The sequence below is a fragment of the Oryzias melastigma genome, linkage group LG4 (genome assembly GCF_002922805.2).
Source record: "Oryzias melastigma strain HK-1 linkage group LG4, ASM292280v2, whole genome shotgun sequence".
Taxonomy (NCBI): Eukaryota; Metazoa; Chordata; class Actinopteri; order Beloniformes; family Adrianichthyidae; genus Oryzias; species Oryzias melastigma.
Genome location: NC_050515.1, coordinates 16,901,097 through 16,921,871, shown reverse-complemented (window position 1 = coordinate 16,921,871; position 20,775 = coordinate 16,901,097). Strand labels below are relative to the sequence as shown.

At 41.7% G+C, this 20,775-nt stretch overlaps 1 protein-coding gene across 2 annotated transcripts in view; it reads right to left on the bottom strand.

Moving 5' to 3' along the window:
- Positions 1 to 20,775, bottom strand: part of syde2 (synapse defective 1, Rho GTPase, homolog 2 (C. elegans)) — a 46,422-nt gene that overhangs the window by 7,109 nt on the left and 18,538 nt on the right. For both annotated transcript variants that reach the window (XM_024278788.2, XM_024278789.2), the window contains exons 4-7: positions 17,944 to 19,085; positions 9,780 to 9,906; positions 2,918 to 3,099; positions 1,004 to 1,235 (exon numbers count right to left, since the gene is read on the bottom strand). In XM_024278788.2, the coding sequence (XP_024134556.1) occupies positions 1,004 to 1,235; positions 2,918 to 3,099; positions 9,780 to 9,906; positions 17,944 to 19,085 (1,683 nt within the window). The remainder of the gene's footprint in view (positions 1 to 1,003; positions 1,236 to 2,917; positions 3,100 to 9,779; positions 9,907 to 17,943; positions 19,086 to 20,775) is intronic.

Sequence of the window (20,775 nt, the reverse complement as noted above, 5' to 3'; positions counted from 1 at the left end):
TCCAAAAGCAACAAACTGTCGAAGTTGGAATTCAAAACTTTGCAGTTAGTTTCCATTATATAATAGCGTATCAAAAATATGACCATTGACTAGTTAAAAATACAAACTAATGAAAAAAAAACTCTTCTGACGTCTTTGACACACTTCCTGCAGACAGTGTCCGTGTTTTTCCTCCTCGGACGTCCTTGGATCGGTCCGAAGATGTGTGGCCGAGCAACAATGCATCGCAGGGCTTGGTATGTGTGTGAGAAGGAGTGAAGTGAGGGCTGAAAATATCCCATAATGATCGTGAAATGTTAGGGTGAAGCTCCGGGGGCTGCAGGGGAAGGTTAAGAGTGGAATGTCTTTAATTATAGTCCAGCAGTCCAGCGCTGTGTGAGGAAGACAGGATGAAGGTGCCACTGAGGGTGTAAAGAAAAGGTCTGAACCTGGAATGAAAGCTTTACCAGCATCATTATAGGCAGTGAGAGGGCAGAAAAAGAATTGGGTCCTGTGGAGGTAGAAAATAACTTTTTTTTCTGCAGTGGTTGCTTTTTTTTCGGATGCTTAACTTCAGCGGTTTCCACAGATCTGGTCCAGAGTGGGAGTCAAACGCTGCAGTTAAATTTAGAGGTCTGACTGGAGTGAGGAAGCAAGTGGGATTTTCTAAAATGCATCATCAAATGCTCTTAATAAAAAAATACGGTCTAGTCCTGTCTGATGACAGCTGTGCGGACAGATGACCTGCGCAGCGTGGATTTTGTGAGTCATGTATCTCAGGACGGGGAGCCACGCCTCGTGCGTTTGGTTTACGTTGAGGCTTTCTCACCAGACTCCGATTGGCTGGGACCGCCATCGTGAAACATTTGTGGTGAGATTCATCTCTGGGGAGCTAACAGATGGCAGTCATCCCGCTGCACTTGTGCCAAACTACAACCTCAAGGATCAAAGCAGCTCTTAGCGGTTCTTTGTGGAGCTGGACCACAGAGCCTGCACGAACCATAGAAAAAACCCAAACATTCACCTGGCCAGAGCTGCAGCAGGTAGTGCAAAACTTCAATGTGCTTTTTGAAGTGCAGAGCGCTCGCCAGCTCCTCAGAGTCGATGAAGACGCGGTTGGTGTGGCAGGACGCCTCCTGACGCTGGCTAAGTAGAACCGGGCCGAAACACACAGCCAGGTTCTGGCACGTCATCTTGTTCACGTCTTGGTGGGACGCCACTCGCTTCAAGTGGTTAAGAAGCATCCGCAGAGTCATCTGAGACAGATACACACACGAGCACACAAAAAAAGACATGTCATTACCATGATTAGTAGTTGCTGTAGATCCTCCTGCAGCACCAGCAAAATGAAACGTGTTACGCAATATCCAGAAGACGGACCTTTTGGGTCAAAATGTAAAGATTTGATGCATTTTTGGATAAAGTGGACAAATGTGCAAGAAGCTGTTGAAGGCCTAATATGACACTGATGGAGATATAGAGATTTTAAGAGTAAGACAGAAAAAGTCTTGGTCAAAACTGCCTACAGGCTGTTTGAGGTCAAACCCATTTAGGTAACGCAAGTGGCCCAGACAAAATATCGAGATCCTAGACCACTTGGTTCATAGAGGGAAAATGTTGATGCACATTTTTTTCTAGGAGCACGCTAAAGGGGACCAGTCATAGCAAACACTTATACCTGTGAGGGTGAAGTAGGTGAGTCATAGGGACGTTGAATGGATTTATCACTTTGAACCCTGCGCATGGGCCCATTTAGTCCACACTCCAGGCTTGCAGCGTGAAACTTATGCTACGTTCACACCAGGGTTGGAAACGTGACCACTTTAAATGAAAAATTGATGCAAAAAACTGTATATGTGCGTTTGGGGATTTCGTGTTCAAAACTTTCATGCCGCTACGCAAAATTTTGAGTTTGTTTTTGGGCTCTATATACGAAACCAGTAGACCAATCAGGGACTCGGACTTGGTAGTGATGTAGGAGTAGCATCCTTTTCAAAACACAGAAGGACCAGCCATTTGAAAAGTGGTCATAAAGTGCTCGTCCGGGATTATTTGACACCAAGTCTGTCATAAATTGGAATGGAGTCTTGAAATAAAAAGCCTGAAGGAAGATTTGTGAGATTCGCACCACATATCACATCAAGCCTCTTCCAACTGAGTACATGCGCTAGTATTGGGTAACGACACACCTGTGTGAAAACTATATGCTAGAAGAATGTGCAAAAACTGAAGTTTAACGCGTTCTTAAACATGTCCGGTGTGTATGGATCATTAGAAGTTAGGAAACTAGACAATCAGGGCACCCTACAGGCAGCTAGCCATCGTGTGCAAACACCATGCATGCAGCATTTGTCTTCGGTCAGTATGCCCACCTTACCAGAGTATGGTGTAAGGATACCTTACGATGGGATCACCTGTGTGTCACAAGTCTACACATCTCACTCCCAGCTAGTCATTTAAGGTTGCATGGTTCAGGCCCCTCCCGCGTCACTTTTTGACATTTTAAGTGACCCCCAACTCTTCATTTTTTGACATGCTGGCTGTTCCCGTCAAATCACTGGTCCCAAACCTATGACATCCCTTAAGGTGGCCACACGAGGGAACTGCAAGACCCACCTGTCGATGACCCACCAACCCAAAAACTTGCAGCCTTCCTATAGGTCACCCCCTGTATGGCTGCATGTGACGAAGGCCTAATATCCACAAGCTGTTGATGTCATGACTTAGTAAAGCAGCTTTAGTTTGCAGACTTTCCGGTTCGTCTTGGAGTACGTCAGTGAAAATGAGAGCCTGAGAGACGCTCAGACCGGACAGCACCACAATTATCACTCCCAACTTAAAACCTACGCACTTCTACTAAAACAGCACTAATCCTCGGCTTTATCATCATCCCCATCCACACCACAGTCAGCCTTTTCTGATTCCATCATTTCCTCACCCTCTCCACCTCCGGCAGGTGCTCCAGCAGACTGACGGTGTGCTCCGAGTCGGCCTGCTCGTTCTCGCAGCCCGCCGCTCCCATCTTCAGCGGCTTGGTGGCCATGGACTCCAGCACAGCTTCGTACAGAGGCTTGTTTATCAGGGGGAAGGGCAGCTCGCGCAGGTAGTCCTTCAGCACTCCTGGAGAGAACACAAATTGACTGAGCGGGGCAGGAAAGATGTTGCGTCACACCTGAGAAGGAAAGTTTCTGCTGAGCCTCATAAACCTTCAATAAGATTTCTCTACAATGTGTAGTCAAGAAAAACCAAAAGGTTTTTTTTATTTTTTCTCTTTTGGCTTCAACTTTTAGTACTTCCTGTGGCGTCTGCCAAGACGACTAATTGAGTCGGTAGCCAAGAGCGCCAGGCGGCCTGACGTCTGCAGCAGCGCCTTCGCACCTGTGACTTCAGCCTCCCACAGTGCAGACAAAAGAAAAAAACAAAAACACACACACTCAACTTGTGCCGTCTGTCTGCAGTCTGAAATATTACCAGCGTGTCTTTTCACGAAAAGTAAAGAAGGGGATTAAAAAAAAAAAAGCTTCACGTCAGCATGACAGCTCCTTGTAAAGAGCGTCTGCTCTTCTCCTGCCCTCTGCATGAAGCCAGATCAGCTTTCAGAGAAGGCTGCGGGATGTGTAATTAACAATATTGGGTGCACTTCAAAGTAATGCACACCAGTCCAACAAACAGTAAGAAGACACTTAATTCCATGAAAACTAAAGCCTTGAAGATTATTTATCTGATATGTAGAATTTTTGTTTAGTTTGGGAGTGTCAGGATTTCATCCCTGATTTGTGCTGTTGATGTTTTCCTGTTAGCTCCATTGAATCTGAACCCTCAGGATGCATACTTTGGTTCTCGTCTGGAAAGTAGTGGTTTTACCACAGAGGAGATCCTGCCTCAAGGGGAGGAGCTTAACGAGCCACTCCTATGAAAATTGTGTTTTTAACATGTTCTTGTGGGATTTTTATCGTTATGGGGGACATATTTAGAATTTAAGATTAAATCTGCGTTAAGTATATTTTAATTCAAATTGTGATGGATGGGGAGCAGATAAAAACCTGCTCTCAGCAGTGATGCAGCAACTCCGCTCCATTCTGATGCATCCACTTGGAGATAAATAGATCTGCTAATGGGATATCAGTGGAGGGTTACTTCAATGTCAACTCAGAACTCAGAAGAGAAGTTTTAATGAACTCCTGCCACTTTGCAGAAACTTTGTCTCAGAAAATAACTTTTTTTATGTTTGCCTTAAAAAACAACATAATCATATAATCAAAAGACCATTGGAAAGGATTTTACAATAATCAAAAGATGATTGAAGTGGGACTTTAAAGAAATAAGTGGAAAAAAAGATCAGCAGACTCCTATATCCTATGAACAGATAATTAACTAACGAGTTTTACCAGAGGAGGTCAATCACATAACTGGATTGAAACATCCTTCAGTCTTTCAGAGCACAGATGAAGAGGATTCACCTTTGAGACTGGACGGAGATGAGATTAGTGCTGAAAATCATCCAGGCTGCATCTTCAGAGGTGTTTGGGAGGGATATAATTATCTATCAAGATGGATGCATGTTGCAGCATGCATTAAATTCATTATTAAATCTGGTACCAACCAGAAAACCCTCTCAGCAAACATTAACATATATCACACCAGGATCACTGAAAGTCAAATGAAAATAAAATAATAAAACTGTTGAACTGCCTAAAATAGTGACCCAATCTCTAGATGCAGATGACCTCCTCACCTGAGTATTGGTGAAAGCCATGTTTTGGACCCGTTCCTTTCCGTTGTCTAACCTTCTATTTCCATCCTTCTACAACGCGGTTCGCTCTAAATCCACAGACATCTCCTTAGGCACCCCTTAACATGCTAACTTTTTAATCCCTCTAAGTCCCTGCGTTGCTTTTTAAAGGAGCCCGAGGCTTAATGCCTTTCAGCCTGTTCCTCAGCTCATTGTGGCTCCGTCACCTGCCAGGGCCTTGAGAAGAAAATACTTCAAAATAGGCGAATAACATTTTCTTTTTTTTTTTTTTTTTGAGTTTTAAGTGATGACAAACTCCCATTTCCGGCCTTCCTTTTCTAACCGCTGGGCGAGAATAAGAGGCTTTGTAGTTTTGGATTAGCGAGTGAAAGAAGTTCAGTGTCAGGCTGCAAATTCTCAGATTAGTATTGTAACTGTGTGAGTGCCGCCGGGCGACCCAAGTGTTACGTTTGCAGATCAAAACCATTCGGGAATCACAATACAACTTCAGATCAGGAGAACAAAGCACTTCCCACAAACCTCCATTTGTTAGAAAACTCGCAAAAAAAGCGGATTCCTTTTATTTGATAACATTTTCAGTAATTTAACTATAAAAAAAGGATCAAATAAAGCAAAGTTAATATTTTACCTGAAATCATTTTTTTCTAAGTAAGCTTAGATTTTGTGTTTTGCTGTTTATAAAGATAAACTTTCCTTTTTCTGACAGTGAAGTCTTTCAAAATAAGAGTACCAATTAAAAAACGAAGCAAAACCAGAGTTAAAGATAGACGAGCATTTGAAACTGTTAAAGTCCTACTCCTATCATCTGTGGATCTATAGTAAAAACATTTCCTAGTGGTCTTTTTATTACAATTATGCATTTTTTTATTCAAATAAAAATGTTTTTTGAAGAGTGGCAGGAGTTCTTCGAAAACACCTGCGGCCATTTCCCATCATTCCTCTGTTTACACTCTCTCCCACTAGCTTACAGCCACTAAAAACAGCTAACATTAGCAAGACAATCTGGCAACAGAGAAAAAATATGACGCTCGAAAATTAATTCAAAGTCCCCTTCCCTGCCGGAGTCAGAAGCAAAAAAAAAAAAAACATAATTTGCGCCCAAATTTATTAGCCAGAAGTCCTCGAGAGGAACCCGCTAATTTAAGCTTTCAATCTTTTTTCCTGTTTCTTCTCTCTTTTTTTTAAACTTTTTGGATGTTTTATCTTTGTGACACTTTCAGAAAAAACGGCATTTCACCAGCTCTGATCAACAATCAGCTGATTCACAGAGAAAAAACACCGGCTTTGTCTCCGGAGGTAAATGAGTGTAGTTATACAAATTTGAAGACTTGCTAATATTGACTCAAAAGAAATAAAACGATTATCTTTCTCTGTCCCATTTGAAACTAATCTTGCACACTAAACTGTTACAGTTACCGTTTATTCACATTTAAATGCTTAAAAGCTTATAGTTCTGAAAAGTTTTTTAGTATCCTTTTTGAAAGGGTTTCCAAAAGTTTAGGAAATTTCCACTTACGCAACTGGCTAAAGTGGCAAAATTTCCGCTTCCTGCTAGAGATTGATTGTGGCGCCATCTTGCGTGTGACCAGAGGCCCTTCAACATTAGCGGTCCAACCAAAATGTAAAGCAATATTGGAGCTATCCAGCCGTACATTTTTAATCCAGATGATGGCTTAGACGAGGAAAACGAAGACGTACATGTTTGTCTGTAAATGGATGATTTGAATAAAGAAATACACAGAAAAGAAGTTTTAATCTATTTTTTTTAAATAAATGTTCTTCAACATGAGAAAAATGCTACAAAAACATGCCAAAAATACCAAAAACACTATTTCCATAGGAGTGGGTTTCTAAAAGTTTCACAGCTCTCGTGCAGAATCCCTGTTATCACCGGCCTCCACCAGGTTGCCTGTAAATGAACAGCGTGACGGCCTGGTGTCTGAACTCAGTTGTGAGCGTCGTGCAACCTCCCGCGGTCAGAGAGGTAGGCTTCTTCACCCAGATGATGAAAATCGTCTGGTTTCATTGTAAAAACAGAGACAGGCGAGGAGCAGAAGTGGGCCTTCTGTTTCCCTCCTTATCGCTCCACGTGCATTTCCAAAAGACTGTGTTGCACTTGTCCTCTCTTCAGAGCGTGAAAACTTAAGCGTGCTTGGAAACTTTTCTGACCTTCACCGAGCTGCGAGCTAGACCCAACAACAGCGGGACTGTTGCACATTAAGGCTGAACTCAAACAAGCCACTTCTTCTGTTTGGATTTGGAGTTTAAAAACACGAGCCACATGTTTGGGCGCTCTGAATAGAAAGGCTGGGTCTGTGTATGTGACTGGGCACAGCTATTCGTGTAAATCATTAGCTCGCTATGAGTCAGCACTGTGTTTACTTTTGTGTCCTGGCCGCTCACACAGAAAAGCCAGGAGGGTTGCACACGTGCGCACTCGCACATTGGAGGTGTGGGGCGCGGGGGGCGGGGGGAACAGGTGTGCTTCCCCCCTGCAGGTGCTCCACAATCCTTCACAGCCAGGATGACACCAAACACCCACCGAGTGCTTTTCCCTCTCACGTTTGAACGGCTCTGTGTTTTGAAAGTTCAGCTCAATCAAACTATTTTAACGGAGCAAAATGTGCCACCAAACACTACAAGGCACATAATGCACCGGGGCACGTCTCTACCTTTGACCTCTTGTTCAAACAAAGCGAAGGGTCACTCCTCTTGTCAGTGCTGCAGTCAGGCCTTCGCCTGGAGAACAAACAGGGGTTTGTTCTCAGTCCTGCCCCCTCCCTGCCATCCCGCACGCCCACGCAGCACCGGGGGGCCGCCGCAGACCCGTGTGTCTCCCCCCCGTCAACTGACTCTACTATACTTCAACTGAAATGATCTCACTGCCGAGCAGGTTCCCTGCAGATGGACCGTTGGCCCGCTCCGGATTCCTGACCCACGCTTTAAAATATAGTGACACCCATAGAGCCGAGGCCCCCCTCCCGAGGTTCAGCTAATCCTCCATGCGTGAGCCAAATACCATCTGTGTTTGTTCGGCAACAAAAGAGAAGGGGGGATACTTGTTAATGACTCTCCGTGTCTTCACTGGAGAAGCGTCAAGAGCGTGGAAGCGAAACATGCAACATAGAGCGGTGGAAAAGACCCGTCAGGCAAAAATCTAGACCAGCAGGTCATTGTGACCCACTCGGCTGTGGGCAAACACGGATCCAAAGCTTCGATAGCGTGACAGAGCATTCTTCTACAAATAAAATATAGATAAACGGTCTCAAACACCATCGCTGTGAGGTCACATGAATAACTTAGAAACATGACAATGCAAAAGACGACTTAAAAAAGGCAGATTAGGATAAATTGTCTATTTTCCTGTGCAGCACGTGTTGTGGGTAAAAACTGTGTTGACCCACATCAGCAGTTGCTGATGCAGATAGCATTGTTTGACTTCGTTATCAAGTTAAAACCACATTAGCAGAGAGGACGGCGATATGAAACAAAAGATCAGGGCTTTGAAACAATGTTAGGTCCATGCAGCGAGCGTGTTTTGCAAGCTTTGGGTTGAACTGTGACCTCTGGGGTAATCCCTTTCACTGCCTGCGCTTTAAATTAGCCGTGTGACACTCCACTCCTCTTAGCTCGTCTGTCGGCTGTTTAAACTATTTTTTTGGGGTCAATCACAGGATGGAATTGGTATTTTAGGGGAAATATTGAGACAAAATCCCTTAAATTATGTAAAAATGAGCTTTTGGACGCTAATTCAACGTGTTGGTTGCTGGGCTCCTGTTGTAATAACTCTGTTAGATGTTCCACAGCTCACCCATCCATCACAGCAGCCTCGCTTCGCAGTGCAAATGTAGGCGGCTAGCAAAAATCAACAACCCGCGCTGGTGCTGGCCCTTTTTTTTTCAAACCCGTTCAACTGTTAACTGTGTTCTTTGGCCTGCCAAGCAAATGCACGTCGATCAAAGCCGACATGATAGGACGACGCCTATATGGGGCCTCTTCCTAAAACCAACAGCTGCTCCTACAATGCCCAGGGGTTTCCATGGTCTTCCTCCTTTTTTTGTTTTATGGGCGGGGGAAATAAAAAAAAAAATCCTGACCCAAGTCATTTGCTACAGCTTTACCAACCTTCATATCTGTCACACTGAAACATCGCTCAAGTAAAAGCAGTGAAAGCTTGCAGGAAGCAAACGCCTAAACGCTTCCTGGACAATCCCTACGACTTCAAATTAAGCTGTTGGACAAAATGAGAAGACGGCATGTAGCAACCGCAAACCTGAAGGAGAAAGAATGACCTGAATGTGGGCTGAAGCGTGGCCTGACCTGGCAGAGTGTGTGTGGGCCTTTGCCCCCCCCTCAGGCACTGATCTATATGTTGACTGCTGGAATGCTTTTATTAAAAACAACACACACACAGGGTGCACATGTGCTGACCCATCTGCACCGGTCACACCAGTTCAGACACGTCGTCCCCTCCATCGGATCAATACTAAACCCAGATTCCAAAAGAGGAATATTTCCCTTTTTTTCCTATACTAATCAGTTAAATAATTTGGATTTGTTATATCTACACACATTTTTAATAATGATTTTTTTTAAGGTTGTGTAATTTCATTCAAAACTGAATCTGCTTCATCTCTAAAAGCAGGTGACGGTCAACGTTCCCCCACATTTCAAGACACCTATGAAGCTGTAATTAGGTAAAAATATCTGCTAAAAAATGCAGCGTAATTTTGTTGCGGTTAAGATGTGCTACAACTGCGAAAACCCGACATTTCCTTCTAATGTCAGCCTTAAAAAAATGTTTTCATCTGTACTTTGTCTTTAGTCTGATAGTTGATTGATGTAGCATGAAGATCTTAAAATATAATGTGACAACTTCTAGTGGAAAATAGCTGGAAAGTTAGTGGTGAGTATGTGGAGCAACCTGTTAAATGTCTTTTTCCTCTCTGAACCTTCCTTAATAATATATTTTTAACTTAAGTTATGACAAAGATATGCATCCCAAGAGTTAAACTGAGCAGCTTTCTGCTGCAGGTTAAGGTCATACCTGTGATAACGTTAATGTCCGGGTACACGCTCTCGCTCAGCTCCACGGCGTAGCTGTCGCGTTCAAACGCCTCACGCAGCTCCTTCTTGACGGCGGCAGAACCGCACAGGCGGTAGAGACCCACCACCTGCAGTCACACATACACAGACACACGTGTAGGTCATGCAAACGGCCAAGGGGTCAGAGTTTTAACAACCGGGGCGATCAAATTCTGCATCTGTGCTCCATAAGGCAGCTGGAAAGGGCAAAGGTGTTTTCACACAGACTCCAGGTGTGTTTTCATGACATTTTTATACTTAACAAAACATTAAAAGCATAACATTTAAAAGGGGATTTAGATGTATTATACTTTCCCGTTTCTTTGTGGCCTTACAAAATCTTTTTAGGTCTTATCTCATTTTTTATACATTTTTATTAACCCCGTGTTGCATAAAAATGTGCCATTTGTAGCTACAAGCCCTGAGAGAAAAATTAAAAAAGAAACTGACTTAACTAAACATGTGCAAGATGGAAAAATGACTAATATTAAGCCAAAAGTGAATCAAAATCCTCCTAATCAGCAGATGTGGCAAGAAGGGATGTTTCACTGAAGCTAATGTTTTAAACATCTGAGGGAAAAAAACGCAATAAATAATTGAGAGCTGAAATTTAAAGTACGAATTCACAATTTGAAAAAAATGGTTGGCTTAAAATCCATTAGCAAAAACTATGTAAATGGAGCTAAATTAATAGACAGAAACTATTTGGTTGTAGCAATGGACACATTGCTACATCATGGAAAACTTGAATGATGTTGAGAGAGTTGCATGCTGTTGTATTTGGGTTCATGAAATCATTCAGGTTGTCCTATCTCCTCGCTGGTACTTTTCCAACCAATAAAACTGTTTTCTGAACAGCAGATTAGTTGAATTCAATGTAAAGCTAAACTTTACTCACTGAACTGTATAAAAAGCTACAGCCTTCATCAACATATTGTACATCCAATAACAGCTAAAAGTTTAAAAAAAAAAAACATGTGAGCCCCAATGGCAAAAAGTGAGAACAAAAAATATTTAAACATACAGCGGTCTCTCGCGTTCTTTGCTTTTTACATTTTTTATAATAGATGTTTTAAGGTTGTAACTCTTCACTACACACTTTATACACTTTTCTCAGACAGACATTAACATATTTAAGCTTTTCTATCTCATTTAAACTCTCAATGTTCAAACCTTCATAGAAAAATAAGTCCAGTATTATAGAATGAAAACAAAGATCTCCAAGCGATTTATTTAATTTGGCAAACTGAACACATTCTGTTCTGTACAGGACACACAGCACAGAGGGGATTGATTGATAGTGGTCTTTGGCTAACTAGAACGCAGAAATTGATGTGCTGAGAAAAAAAGGTCCAAAATTTTATTTAAAAAAAAAATCAGCAAAAAAGTGAGACCCCAAAGAATGAACCACGAAATTATAAAGTATTAAGAGCTGCTCTGTATACCTAAGACATTTCTGATAAGAGTTCCTGGTCATGTTTATGATTAAATATATGTATTTTTTAAAGGAAATACTTTACTTTTTGTAGGAACGATTTGCATAAATAACAAATATGTATCAGCGCTAATGCTACGCAACCAAAATAAAAGTCCAACAGAGTATCAAGAAATTCCCATAGTGACTCAAGGATGTGAGTCCCACAGTAACATCTGTCCAAACGTACATTGGTATCATCTTACATTTGGCCACGTGAACCTCAACAGAATAAGAATATACAGGATTTAAACATTCCCATGCTTAAAAAAAGAGTCCATCTTTTTCCAAAGTGAACAAAGTAAGATGTTCTCAGATAACCGCTGAAGCATCATGTGCTTTTTGGCTGAGGGGATAAACACAAACTCTTAAAAGCCAGGTGACGGCCGAGCATGAAAAATGAAAGCAGTAACCCATCCATGTTTCTTTACCTAAGCCTTTAGAGTGTGACCTAAAGACACCGAGACATTTGATAGCTGAAACTCGCCCCCCCTGGCTTTCCTTGTTATGTTGGGATTAGGTCTGGCTGCAGACATACCATAATTTCTCCTACATGTGTCTGTCTGGTATGTGGCATAGCAGACCAACTGGTGTGGTTGCTCTGGCAACGTGTTAGGTCAGTGGGCTGTGAATGGCAGGTCGAGTCCGCTTCCACAGCGAATACGCTTGCGCCCGCACACCACCGGCCTCTCCCGGCTCCAGCGTAGGAGCGCTGTAATGTCTCGCTGTCCCACTCGGTCAGGAGTTTGTAAGCTCTCCTCACTGCGCTCTGCGGCGTTTTCCAAACCGCACACGCCGGGGAGAGAGAGCACGACAGATTAGGCAGGGATTTGGCTTTGTGCGCCACTAAACAGAAGTCACTGGGCACAATAAACAACAAGTCCATTCAGAAAAAAAGGAGTTTCTCCTCTTTGAGGGAGAACAAAGTGCAAGGCAGGAAACAGCTGTTAGGAAAATAAAGAACTCCCACTTATGTGCTGCGGCTGCTGGGCAACAGACCAGGCAGTGCCAGCCAGAACCAAATGGTGAAATACAGCAAAGTAAAAAAAGCCAAAAACGAAAGGCGCTCATTGAGATGAATAATTAATAATTGAATATGTAACGTATAAGCTGCTGAACAGGAGTGTTTGAGTAGTAGTGGTTAGCACTTTTGCCTCACAGTGAGAAGACTCTGGTTGAGTCCTGGCTGGGTCCATCCGTGTGTGTTCTCTTCATGTCTGACTGGGTTTTCTCTGAGAACTCTTGTTTCCCCCCGGCCCAAAAACATGCTTCATAGGTTAATCATTTAAAGGGACCTTAAATGGTCCCTTAGGTGTGAATGTTAGTATGTTTCTGTATACCTATTGACTCTATATGAGAACTCCCCCTTTACTATCCAAATAGGAAATACCTGATGGTTCCAAGAAGTCAAAATCCATAGACTTCTACTCAATCATTTTTTTTTGTCGCAATAACCATTATTGCTCTACCACCTGTTTATAACGTGCTCTTGCTACTCCTAATTTTTTTTTAATGATATTCAAGTATTGATATTCAAGTTATAAACCGTTCAATCAGATGCCTCAGTAAAAGTATGTGGTCTCCAACACTCAAAACATTTGAATGTCAAGGTCAATCCTGACTGGTGAAAGTGGGTGCCATAGAAATGTTGACTTACTTGGAAGTACTGCCACTGCAGTGTACAGTGCTAACATTAGTGATATATACCAACACTACGGTGTTAATGACAGGAAATGCTGGTTGATTTAAGAGGTAAAGACCCATATGTCATTAAATGGTTTGCAAAAATGTGAACCAGTCTAAACTGCCCTCATCGTAGTGCCCTAATACTTTGAGTTATATCAAAAGCAGAAACTTTCAACTGAACTGGGCGGATAAATTATAAACACATTTAGAAAAAAAAGACGTAATACTAGGCTAGGGACGGACTAAATACAAAACATCCAAACAGACCAAAAATGTTTGGATGACAGAGAAAATCTTTACCGACATCCAAACTGAAGCACCACTTAAAAGCTAAACATACAGTTTATAAGAAAAAGGTCCTATAACATTTTTTGTAGCCTTTTATATGAAATGCAAATGTCAGTAACTTATCCGATAACATCTACAAATAAATGCTTTTTTTGCATATTCACAGGCAAGAAACTGCATGCAGCTTCCATGGTCCTTACCACTTTGTTAATGTGCTTTGAAATGCAAATTTTATTTTAAAAGTGTTCTCTTGTACTCAAAGGCTATTTTAGAAAAAATATATTAGGTAGGTTAGAAAGTGGGTCATGGTTAATGACTATATGAAAATGGGGGTCCCAGCATGAAACCAGTTGAGACGAAAATATATTGCAGAAAGACGGAAAAAGATCCAAGCCCATTAAAGTACCAAGAACAAAGGATCAAACCAGAAGCTAGCTGTGTGTGGGGCATAGAATGTCAGAAATTCATTACAAGTGTGCATTAAACATCATTTGATTTGGGGGAAAAGTGTATATGAGTTTGGAAGTGTCTCGTTGTGTATGTTTAACAAATAAATCAGACAGATTTGATCGCAAACACTTAGAGGTTCAGCCATGTTTGACCTTCAAATTTGTCCTCCGCCCTCTAAGCACAAGAAAAAAAAAAACAAACTCAGAAAAACAAAGGGTTCTGGTGAATTTTGTGAGTTTATAAAAGGCAGTAGAGAGGGGTGGAATCCGACCCATACTAGCCCCTAAGAACCTTTGTGGTAGGCCATGACCTGTAGCCCTAAACTTCTTTGAATTTAATGTGAGAGACAAGTAAATTCCTTTCGTCAGTCAGTTCCTGTTTCTTTAAATCGTCTTCATTAAAGATTGTGGTGTTACTGAAATGACAGCTTCTTCAAACTCTGCACATTCCTAACAAAGTGTCACTTCTGCAGACATAGAAGGCTAGCTTTTTTTTTTTTTTTGTCTGGAATTTGGGCTAGACACCATGACTTCAAAGGGAGTTGCAAGTCCTACCGGATATGATGAGACAGTGGGTGTAGGCCATAGTTTGGACCTTCTTTATGCTTATGTAAGAGTTTCGTACTGTCTTCTAGCTCACGTAGAGTTAAATTCCTAGCGTTGCAGGGAATTAAAGAGAACGGCTCAACTCTGGATTTCAAGGTTTACAATCCTGCTTCTTTGTTTCATTCCTACTGACTTCCAGCGATGGCACATCAAGCAAGCAGTGTGCAGGTTTGAGGATGGGTACTGAGGCTCGGTGTCAAGTTGGTATTAGCACAGACTATTGCACAAAAGCACTGATTTCAATGCTTCATTTCAGTGCTTCTTTTCGGACATGTCAATCACTTGTATTATATTCAGTTTAGCTGTAAAATTGTGGTTGGGGCCAATGTAAAATGGGGGAGACTGTGAGGGTGCGCGGACCTTTAGTCAAACGCTAAAGTTAAAGTGAGCTAAGGTTTGGCTGTACTTCATGGCAAAATATTCTTATTTAGTGACCTGACGATGGCTAAGAGTGACATGAATAACACTCCATAACAGAAAGACATCCTGCCAATGAGTGGTGAAATTCATGTTTACTTCAGCTGTGTGAAAATGGGGATGCAATAAAATAAAGGCATTCAAGTGCTCTACTTCACCATATGATGCTATTTCGTCACACTTAGATGTTTTTTTTTTAAAAAAAAGCTAGTGTGTTTATTCATTTTTGAAGACTGGTTTGAGCACCATTTAGGCACGGGAACTGTGTCCAATGAACTGGTTCAGCTTTGGCAATGGAATTAAATCCAAAGGGTATCCATCTCTACACATGTTGAGTAACTACTGACACAAAAGTCCTTTGTGATTTCCTGGTGATACGGTGAGTCTATAAAATAATGTGAGCCCAAAAAACAAATTTCTATGTATTATCTTGGAACAACTCTAGGAATCTTACGGACAAAGCACTCTGGTGGTCTTCCAGGGTTTCGAAGAACTGTAGTTACAGTTGGTTGTATCTTTCATATACTTGCAGTAGATTAACTAAACCAAATTCTGATGGATTAAACACATTTTTATCCAGGTATAAGTTGCAGGAAGAATAGAGATGGCTGGATAACAAGCAGGGTGGTAAATCTTAAGGGCCACCCTCCCTGGTGAACAAAAAGCCTTATATCACCTAAATTTAACTCCATCAAATCAACTGACCATCATAAATGGAACCAATCAAACTATAAAAACAAGTTAGTAAAACAATTTTCACAAATGTTTGATTGCTTTGTGATTGCTCTGTATTGCTGATGTCTCCCTCAGTGCAGCACAGCTCTACTTCTCATAGCCTCATTATGTTTGCTGAGAAGAGACAGAACTTAAGCAAAAAGACTTATAGAGGCAACAATGTAACTGATTTATGCTCTGAAAATGGCTTTAGTTTTGAACATGTTGAAAATAAAAACACATTTGTTACAATGATGTAGGTTATGAACCTGCAGCTTACACTAAAAACAAACCAACAACAACCAATGGAGCTCACTCTCATATCTTTAGTCTCCAACTCAAACATTAGCTGCAGTCTTTTCACAAAAACCAACAATCATCCAGCATCTTAAAAGCTCGGAAAGGCCCTAAGGACACGTAATTCTCCGAGACGCTGAGTGAGTCTACAAAACACGACCGCAACTGTTTGTGAGTTTGCAGTGCTGCATGCCTGGCCATGAATGCTTTGGTCACAAAACTTGCAAATTCCTCTGGGATCAAGCGAGGACCCCCCAGCCTAACCCCTGTCTGCCTGAAACCTCGGGGAGCCCTCACTCTTGATCGCAGACTGATAACACAGTCTGCTTTGCATCTCTGTAATGAAAAAGGCTTCTTAACGGAGGCTGGGTTGGAAGAAATGCTTGGAGCGACAGCAAACAAACACGTCGGACTGAGTGAGGCGCAGACAGACAGTAAGAATTGCAGCACATTAAGACAAAGCTAAAGTAATAATAACAATTGACAGATGGAGGTTAAAAGCCTGTCAAGTTGAATGAAAAAGCTGAAAAAAGTAATAATAGATAATAAAACTACAAAAATATTAAGATTTGATCTTATTTTACATAAAATTCCAAAAATAAAGTTAACTTTTTTTCAAATTAATCTCAATCCAGTCTGCTGTTTCTACATATGAATTCAGTAGAATGAGTGGGTTTGATGTGACAGACTCTCTTTGAAGAGACTGAATGTTTGTCCGCTGATGGCACGCTCCCACCCACCCGAAAAGCCATCAGACGAGAACACTCCTCGAACATTTTTACAGCCGCCCTCTCAATGATCATTTGAAAGAGCTTTGGTGCCTCTAATTTCACACAAAACAGAAAGAAGCTACATAGGGGATGATTAGGGGGCAACCCCGGGACTTCCTGCTTGAGGCACATTCAAAAAAGAAAGTAACCGGAGCCAGACCCAGTTCCTCAAGTAACTGTTTTAGGTCCTGCATTAAGGTAGTCACAGTTCTAGCTAGTCACCACCCTAGTTATAAATAGTCTAAATTTATTGTTTAGTTGAATTTAAAATCAAGTATTTTTTGGGGGGGAAATCTGTACAAAGGCATCTGTTATCACATCTCTGTCTGGGTTCATGAGATCATTCAGAGATTTTCCCAGTGACTCAGTTTGTCAACTTAATGTCCCACATTAGTCCAAGCCGGGGAAAAAATAAGAAAAAAATTAGAGGACCTTTTTTATAAATGAATGTCTCAAAGCAAATAAGACCATTTTAAAAAGTTTGTGAGGAAAACAAACAGTAACGATCAGTTTCTCCTCAATGTTGGTTTTGGACTCCACAAGCAGATCACATCATCATGTCACGGGCCAAAACTGAGTTTCTGATTAGTTGATGTGATGAAAACCTTTAGTTCAGATATCTAAACTCTGAACTTTCAGGGCCTCTCAATGTGTCTGTACATTGGCTTGACAATGAAACTGGACACCCAGTTTGGTCTAAATGTAGATTTACATAAAACATGACCATTTTTATAATAAAAAAAAGAACATAACATTTTGTAGTTCAAAGGTTTAAGCAGCCTGTGTGGTGACTGGTTGGCTAGAAACTCACTGTATTCTCAGACAAGACTTACCACATATTGCCTAACTGTAAAAGGTCATTTGGGATCTGCTTTACTTAAAATCTAATGCAAAACACAATCCTAGGTCTGACAAAATACTGATAACCAAGATGCCGTTGGCTATGGAGCTAAAAACTGGACCATATAAACAAATGAACACGCCTGCGTCCATATTTTTTCATCATTTGGGATGCTCTCATGATGCTGCATGTCCTTTTTCTTCCGTAAATAAGAGTCGGTTGCTTCAGGAAAGCAGAAGTCTCTTTAGATTATCATGGAAAGGATCAGATTGAATTAATCCATTCATCTCATTGCTGTGCATCATCCCCTTGCTGCAGGGAGAGAGAGCACTCATCTCTCTGTGCTAAAAGGATGCTGCAGAGATTCTTTACTGCCACTAAAAAAAAAAAAAATCATAGTTGCATTCCATCAGCAGTCTTTTCAAAAAAAGATAGCATTAGCTTATATTGTAGACTATAATAAAGGTATAACATTTTCCTTTTAGTTTTTGGTTCTGAGCATGAACACGTGTATACAATTTGATGATCAGTTTAAATGATTTTGAAAAAAAAGAAAATAAATATTTGAGAAAGCGAGAACTCACCTGGCAGCCTCTCTTCTCGATCTCGTTAATGCATTTGCTGATGATCAGTGGCACCATCAGTCCTGAGTTCTCCCTCTCCACCACCCGCCACGCCTCCACACCAAACACCTGCGGCTCCCGGTCTGCGTCAGGCCCCCCGTCCAGCGAGTTCTGCCACTGCTCTATCAGGCTCAGCTTGACGTATATCAGCCCCCGCGGCTCCAGCTTCACCGCCAGCTGGTGAAAGCGCGTCACTCTGAAGATGCTCGGCAGCACCACGGTGCCGTGGCAGCACACGCGGTTGCGTTTGGGCGTGGGCTCCCAACTGAACACCACCAGTTTCAAGTGCTGGGCATTCTCCAACTCGATGTTGAAGGTGTGGTCCATGTCCAGGAAAGTTGTTCGACATGTGAGGAGCGCGGTCCGTGCTTTGTTAACCGAGTCCACCTGGATGGCACAGTAGACATCCCGAGAATCGATGCGTGGGGGCTTGAGGTCTTCTGCTCCGTAAAAATGAAGACTCATCAGTCCAGAAATGTACTGGGTGCACTTGGGCTGCTCTGTGAAGCTGTAATGACGGAAAGCATCAATGTCCAGGTCTGTGCCGTTCAATCTTGAGTTTCCAACACCTCCTTCCGTCTCCTTGCTTCTCCCCCCTTTACCCTCAGCAGTGCCATGTTTTCCAGATTTGGCCACCAGCTCTGGTGAGTCCCCGTCACTCAGGTATCCTCCTTTACTCGCAGACTTTGAGCTGCCGTTATTTTTCTTCTTGCTGTAGCTATTCTGCGTAGACACGCTGCTGTCGAGGTGGTAGCGCGAGATCACATTACAGCTCGCCTGGCCCACTCCAGAAGACGCTAACCGCAAAGGGCCGGAAGTCTGCGCAAAAACCTCAGACCCTTTGCCGTTGGCCCGTGGGGATTGGGCTCTGGGCTCCAGCTGACTGCTTCCATTACTACTGTTGTTGCTGCTGCTTTGGGTTCCCTTGACGCTGAGCTTTCGACTGAGCTCGGGGAGCTTCTTCATTTTCATGGAGATCTTCCGGACTGTACGCGGAGACTTGATCTTGTCTGGGAAGGACCAGTTAATGGAGCTACTCTTTTTGGTCGGGTTTGGACTTGAAGGAGGTGAGAAGCCAACAACATTGGGCAGGTCCAGACATTCTGAGGAGGAAATAAACACATATGACTAGATTAAATCATGGCAATGAACACATTCAAGCCTAAAGTTTGTTTGCAACTGTATCAAACATAATTTCAATGTGGGCCCCATATGGTCTACCTTTGGGCTGAATTGGTGGGCCCCAGGTGTGCCAGTATTGATATCGACCATATTTGCAAAGTTTTAGTTTATCGGTGGACTAGAAACATCCACCGATATTGTTCTGACTGTTTTCAGACACACTTTATTTTTATGGATACTTGTTTCTAATAGATCCTTGGAATTGGGAAGCCTATGTTTACAGTTATAGTCAATAATTGTTCTGACTATTTTTTCATGTACATTTTACATTTGATAGGGATACATGTGGATCCCTGGCAATGATTTACAGTTAAGTCTAATAGTCAGTGAATGCTCTGAATGCTTTCAGATATATTTTCAGAGTTTTAAACTGATATTTAATCCTATGAGATCCTTTGCTGTATGTTAAAGGGTCAAGTAAAATGTTATTGTATAAGAAAAGAAAAGTTGCACATTTCTTATAAAAAAACAAAAAACAAAAAGGAAATATAAACTTTGTGTTATTGTAAACATCTAAATATTGGTCTCAACAATATCGCTTATCGGTTGCAGGGGGAATATCAGTTATCGTATTGGCCAGAAAAATTATATCGGCCCATCCCTAGATAAATGTGAACCTTTATCAACCTACAGGTTTTTGCAGGGTTGCATTGATGAATGAATTACAGTCTGGTGTCTTTCATTGAGGTCTACCTCAGACTATCCATTAGATCCTGACCTTTTTGGGGCATTTTTTTGCAAATAAACAAGATATTGGGGAACTTAAAGGCATTGGTTCCAGCCAGGAATTATCATATGATTCAGTCAGTTACACTGATGTAAGAAAGATATTTTGACTCTTTCATGACTTGATTTTTAGTCCACTTTGAGACGGAATATAATGGCTTTCAATCTGTTATGAAACCATTGGAAATGCCAGTCTTTACCCTGAAAAAGAATCCTCTGTGATACATTTAGAATTTTTTTTATTGTTTTGAAAATTTTTATAACAGGCTACCCTGTTTCAACATATTTATTAATTTCAGTTGATTAATAATCAAAATTAAAATAATTTTTAAACAAAAAACAATTTTTCCTTTTATATTTGGAAGCAAAATTTCATAATTTTACAAATTAAAGTTCTACCCTTTGTTAAACCTAAATCACTAAATGTGTTAAATTGTTTGATAGAAAATGATGCGACTATTTAATACCGACATGTTTTATCTTAAATTAAATTAACTTTTTGGTAAGCTAGCACCACTTTTGCATCGTAGAGGTCATGAGTTAGAACAAACGGCCTTTCATCACCCAAGAAAGCACTTCATTTAAACTTCAGAATTTGTCAGATAAACAAATGTCTGCATTCAGCCTGACCCTCCCAACATCACTGCATCTATTTACAGAGGGGACCTGCTGTGCTATTCTGGGCCGAAGGTCTGGGGAGTGAAAAGAAGGAGACAGATCGGGTGCAACAGGATGGAGAGTTGGGTAAGATGCGGGGCTGGAGCAGGGCAGGGTGTAGCCAGCAGATGAGGGACAAAGGCCCCCCTTGTCCAGGCACTGAGAGGTCTGGACGGTCAACTGGAAGGCTGGCAAGCCAGCTGGTAAACGTACAAATGAACACGGCTG